Genomic DNA, 5,980 nt, shown 5'->3' with positions numbered 1-5,980 from the left:
GATGGTTGTGAGCCACCATGTGGTTGCTGGGATTTGAACTCCGGACCTTTGGAAGAGCAGTCGGGTGCTCTTACCTACTGAGCCATCTCACCAGCCCCTAGTCAAATATTCTTAAGGAAAATTAGCATGTTTGAATTCTGGATGCACCTCCCATATCTTTCTGCACAGGGTGGGAAGGTACATGGGACTCATACTTATGTTAATGCATTTCACTGTTTTTCTTGAAGTGCATAACTCATCAGACACTAGCTCAAGGCAAAACAAACCCTGAATCTTAGAATCACTATTTTTTTTGTCATTAGCATCTGATTCCTTATTAAAACTGACAAAATACTACATGTTCTTTGAGCCTTAGTGCTGTTTTTTGTACATCACAAGACAGAACAACGCTCATGAGAACAATTTTTTCAAACAGGTGTCATAACTCACTGCTTACATTCCAGCTCTTGGGAGACTGAAGCAGGAGAATTTCCACAATGAAGCCAGCCTTGGTAACAAGAGTAAAATCTTGCCTTTTGTTTTTTTTTAATATTTTATTTACTTATTGTATGTAAGTACACTGTAGCTGTCTTCATATCCCATTACGGGTGGTTGTGAGCCACCATGTGGTTGCTGGGATTTGAACTCAGGACCTCCGGAAGAGCAGTCAGTGCTCTTAACTGCTGAACCATCTCACCAGCCCCCGTAAAATCTTGTCTTTAAAAAAAACCAAATAAACAAATAGAAAAAGATAGATGCCAGGTTAGCTCAGTGGTTAAACCACCTAACTTCACAATCCCCAGGACCCACATGATTAAAAGAGAAGACTGATATCTGAGAGCTGTCCTCTGGCCTCCATGGTGATCAGTGGCGTGTGAGCCATCTCCCCTCTACTCCCTGTGAGTGTCTGCCCTTACACTAAAAGAAAGAAAAGAGAAAGAGGAAGGAAAGGAAATTATAATGATCTTACAACTCTAGTGAGACCCTGCCTCAACCAACCAAACAACAGACAAGTTAGGAACACACAGAGATATGTTGCCTGCCTTAAAAACAAAAAACAAAAAACAAAAAACAAAAACAAAAACTAAGGAACAAGCCAGAATACAAGCCAGAGATCCTCCTAAAAACAAAACAAAACAACAACAACGACAACAACAAAAAACAAGCAAACAGCTCAAAATTAAAGCCTCGTTTTCATCAGATCCTCCAACTCTTCTTTAATATTGTTCCACCATCTGATAGTTCCTGATGGCAAGAAGGCAGCTTTAAGTGTGATGTAAGAAAAATAAAACTTGTGGCCCAGGCCTTTAATCCCAGGACTCGGGAGGCAGAGGCAGGCAGATTTCTGAGTTCGAGGCCAGCCTGGTCTATAGAGTGAGTTCCAGGACAGCCAGGGCTATACAGAGAAACCCTGTCTCGAAAAAAAAAAGAGAAAGAAAGAAAGAAAGAAAGAAAGAAAGAAAGAAAGAAAGAAAGAAAGAAAGAAAGAAAGAAAGAAAGAAAGAAAAAAATAGAACTTATTGGACACATCACTGAATAGATATACGGTACTTTTGCGGTTTTTCTTTGTGGTTTTGTTGTTTTGTTTTTTTTTTTCAAGACAGGGTTTCTCTGTGTAACCTTGGCTGTCCTGGAACTCACTTTGTAGACCTTGAGGCCAGAGCTGTCTGCCTCTGCCTCTTGAATGCTGGGATTAGAGCCATGTGCCACCCACACCCAGTAATTTTTGCTATTGAAACAGGATCTTATGTAGCCCAGGCAGACACACTTCTGGTAAACCTCTTGGGCATTAAAATTACTGGCATGCACTCCCACGCAATGTTCTGAAACAGCTTTCAAGCTACACTGATACAGTATCCGCTACTCTGGAGGCCACCCTGAGAAATGAGACCTCACTCCCGTTTCAAAACACAAAACTATACATAAAACTAATAGTTTAAGGAAACAATAAGATCTCAAACCAAAAGTAAACGTTTGGCTAATGCATGGCAGTTTCCCTGTCCTGTGTGTCCCCGCATGGGCTAGCAGGGTCCCCAAAGTGCAGCAATGTGTAGCGTGGTTCCTGGATCCACATAGGCCAATTGCACCGGCAGCTGCCAGGAAGTGGCGGCCTGGTTCACAGGCTACAGGTTATTTACTGTCTGCCTAAGTAATAACTTAGGGCCTCAGAACCATGAGGTAAACAAACTCAAACCTAGACAAACTCTGTGCGGTCCCTACCCTCAGCACGGAAGCTTTAGCTCAACTGCCCTACAATATAACTAGGGGCCTCTGGCTGGAACCCGGAGCCCTGCCAAATTACTTCTGGGGCTCTTTTCTGCTGGTTTATTGTTGCTAATCGCGAGGGCGTGAGCCTCTAGATAGTCAGCCATTGGCTAGAAACCCGGTCCTAAGTCTTCAATGTCCAATTAGGATTCACCGGTGGAAGTATGCCGTGTGGCGCAGGGGGCCGGAGCTGTGATGGAGGATGCCTTCAAAATCTTGGCTTCTTTCTCTACCATGAGATTGTGGCTTCGAAACAGACACCTAGGAGTCCTGTGTACCAGTCACTACTATCTCAACACTTTGCTGTCGAGACATCAAGCCCTCAGCAAGATCGACTAGCACTGGGAAAACTGACAGAAAGGGTGTGGGTACTTATAGTTTTATTTCTGTTTGCATATAGACAGCGTCTTAATATTACTCCCAAATGCAAGCCCCGACAGTGGTTCCTGGCCAGGTGCAACCCAATCCTCTCCCTTCCTCCGCCCCTTCCTACCCCAAACTCCAGGGTCAGCGTAGTGGGCGGGGCTTGACTGGGCAGGACCAGGATACAGATCCTGGTGGAAAGAAAAGGTGTAGTGTTTGGGGCTTCAGCGGGCTAGGCTGGTTTGACAGAGCAAAGTTCTCCAAACAACAATTAAAGAAAAAAAGGTAATACCCAGTGGGGCTATTTTTTTTTTTGAACCCAAAATATAAGGCCTGAAGTGTGTTCTCCTCCGAGGGGCTGCCTCATGAGAGCAGAGGAAAGGAGTAACTAACGGAGAAAATGCAGATGAGCCCATAGCTTCGGGGGTGGGGTGGGGCAGCCACCACCTTCCTTATAACTTTCCCTCTCATGCAGAAACATGGAGCTCGGGTGCCCTGAGTTGCTGGAACCCCCAGAAGATATCTTCTCGACGGGATCCTTCCTGGAGCTGGGATTCAACAGTCCCCCGTCAAAGGTCCCGGTGACCAGGCTACAAGGACAGGGGCTGCAAAGCTGGGAGCTGAGTAGGGGCTGTGGCCCAGTCTGTTCCATGGAAGTGGGAGTTAGGTTGAGAGAACTCTGACTAGAAGCCTTAAGTCGTCACAATGAAAGAGTTCTCATAATAGAGCCCACGAAATAGACGCGTATTGTTACTCTTCCTATGTCCAAGAAGGAATAGCACCTAAATTGAAGCATTAAGGATCTAAGACTACTGTCAGGTAAGACTGTCAAAGTTCTTCTTTGCAGACATGTGTGCCCTCTCCTCCTATAGGGCCTTCAGAAGAGTGAACCTGACGATTTCCTGAACCTCTTTATCGATCCCAATATGATATACTGCTCAGAAACATCTCCTGGTAGTGACAGTGGGGTCTCTGAAGATCCTGGATCCCCTGCCCCACAGGCTCCCAGTTCCCCTGCCCTCTATGAGGTTGTCTATGATGCAGGGGCCCTACAGGGAACTCAGCAGGAAGCTGGGCCAACCTTCGGATTCATCTCTATCCAGATAGGTCAGTGTACTTTTTGGAAATAGGGCAATGGCCCTTTCAGGCCCAGCCCTGGCCTTGAGATTAAGGGGAGAAGGTTCCCGAACTGTGCCACTGCCCCGTCTCTGCCCTTACCACGGCCTTCTGACTCCTTTGTCTCAGTCTCTGTATCTTTCTTCAGATCAGTGGAGCCCTGCATTTATGGTCCCTGATGCCTGCACGGTCAGTGGACTGCCCTCCGATGAGCATAGACATACCCTGCCTGGGGTCAGCACCAGAGCCCAAGCACCTCCTGCAGCCATGGTAAGTCTCGACGCCAACCAGAACTGGTGTTCCCCCAGAATACATGCCCTAATAGGAATGGGGGTGTAGGGGGAAAAGGAGGAGACACTAATGAGGAACTTGTTTGCCCCACTTTTGGTAGCAGTGGGTTTGAAGGCTAAGGAGAAACAAGCAATTCTTTTTTTTTTTTTTTTTTTTTTTGGTTTTTCGAGACAGGGTTTCTCTGAATAGCCCTGGCTGTCCTGGAACTCACTTTGTAGACCAGGCTGGCCTCGAACTCAGAAATCCACCTGTCTCTGCCTCCCAAGTGCTGGGATTAAAGGCGTGCGCCACCATGCCCGGGGAAACAAGCAATTCTAAGAGCCGGAAAGTGTTGGGGCTGGAGAGCTCTTGGGGATCAGGGTGGTAAGGAATCACTTAAGTCTTAGCAGGTGCGATGAGGGAGCCTGCTGTCAGATCCCTAGACCCGGTGTGCATTTACATTCAGTCAGAGCTACTCTCTCTGCCTTGAAAGGAAAGGGAACTGGGACAGGACCCCTGGGACTCCACTTGGCTAATGAGGACAGGGTGACAGCGAAGCAGCAGCAGGTGCTTGCACTAGAAGAACTGCCCTGTAGCCAGTAGCCCTGTGGCCAGTGCTGCAGTGGAGTACCCTATCATGTACTTTCCCAAGATAGCCAGAGAGTGCTGCTGCGCAGACCAAGAGAGGCCAATCTTGGGCCATACTCCTCTCTCTACCCTGTGCACCTTGTGTCCAAAGGCAGGGAGCAGAGTCCTAGCCAACCTCTAAAACCATGCTTGAAGCTGGGACCAGAAGCCACACTAGGGGTGTGTATATCAGCACAGGGGTTGTGCTTGTTTTATTTCTAGATGAAGCCCTCTATGCTTTATTCTCAAGAGATCTTGGTTAGAGGGATTGGAAGAAACACACTATTAAAACACTTGGAGGGGAAAATTTTTCCTTCAGGAAAGGAGATGATTTAGCCAAGAGCCAAAGGCCATCAGAAAGCAAAAGAAAGAGGCAGAGAGCTGGGTCATGAGGAGAGAGCCCTTGCACGTAAGCACGAGGACCGGAGCTAGGAGACCAGATCCCCAGCACCCACATAAGAAACTATACATTCCCTTAACCCCCCATGCTATGAGGGGTTGAAACAGGACCACGGGGGCTTGATTATCGCCAGGCTAGCTCCAGGGCCAGCGAGAAACTCAGTCTCAAAGGAATAAGGTAGAGACGGATGCTGCAGGGTACCTGTGGGATCTCTGGCCTCTGGTCACATGCACCATGATTCCCCCTGACCCCCGCCAACACACACACATTTGTTATTGTATCTTATATGGGAGGGAGGAGGCCAGCACACACACACACCATAGCTTATGTGGCAGTCAGGGCCACTCTGGACGTGACCCTCTCCTTCCACTTTTAAATGGATTCCAGAGACTGAACTCAGACTGTATGAGGGTCTTGTGTGGCAAATGGTTTATCTGCCGAGCCACCTTGCCAGCCCCAAACTAAGTTACTCTTTTTTTGGGGGGGGGGTTGGTTTTTTTCGAGACAGGGTTTCTCTGTGTAGCTCTGGCTGTCCTGGAACTCACTTTGTAGAACAGGCCTGCCTCTGCCTCCAGAGTACTGGGATTAAAGGCATGTGCTACCACGCCCGGCTACTAAATTACTCTTGAATTACAAAGTGTAAGCTGAGTGTGGTGGCACACACTGGAAACCTCTGCACTTGGGATGTAGAGGCAGGAAGAGCACGACAAAGTCAGGGCCAGCCTACTCTACACAGAGACAGCCTATCTCAAACCAACAGATCCAGGGGCTGGAGAGATGGCTCAGTGGTTAAGAGCACTAGCTGCTTTGCCAGGAGACCCAGGTTCAAGTCCAGTTCACAATCATCTGTAACTCCAGTTCCAAGGATCCAACATCCTCTTCTGGCCTCTGTGGGCATCAGGCATACAAGTAAACACTCATACACATTAAAAAAAAAAAAAAAAAAAAAAAAAAAAAAAA

At 47.4% G+C, this 5,980-nt stretch overlaps 1 protein-coding gene across 1 annotated transcript in view; it reads left to right on the top strand.

Moving 5' to 3' along the window:
• Window positions 1–2,447: 2,447 nt before the first annotated feature.
• Creb3l4 (cAMP responsive element binding protein 3 like 4) overlaps window positions 2,448–5,980 on the top strand; it is a 6,103-nt gene continuing 2,570 nt past the window's right edge. Inside the window, exons 1-4 of the mRNA XM_029537707.1 lie at window positions 2,448–2,606; window positions 3,083–3,182; window positions 3,480–3,714; window positions 3,872–3,993. Of these exons, the coding sequence (XP_029393567.1) occupies window positions 3,087–3,182; window positions 3,480–3,714; window positions 3,872–3,993 (453 nt within the window). The 5' untranslated portion in view covers window positions 2,448–2,606; window positions 3,083–3,086. The remainder of the gene's footprint in view (window positions 2,607–3,082; window positions 3,183–3,479; window positions 3,715–3,871; window positions 3,994–5,980) is intronic.

This window comes from Mus pahari, chromosome 4, assembly GCF_900095145.1.
Source record: "Mus pahari chromosome 4, PAHARI_EIJ_v1.1, whole genome shotgun sequence".
Taxonomy (NCBI): Eukaryota; Metazoa; Chordata; class Mammalia; order Rodentia; family Muridae; genus Mus; species Mus pahari.
This window is presented reverse-complemented; position numbering and strand designations above follow the sequence as displayed.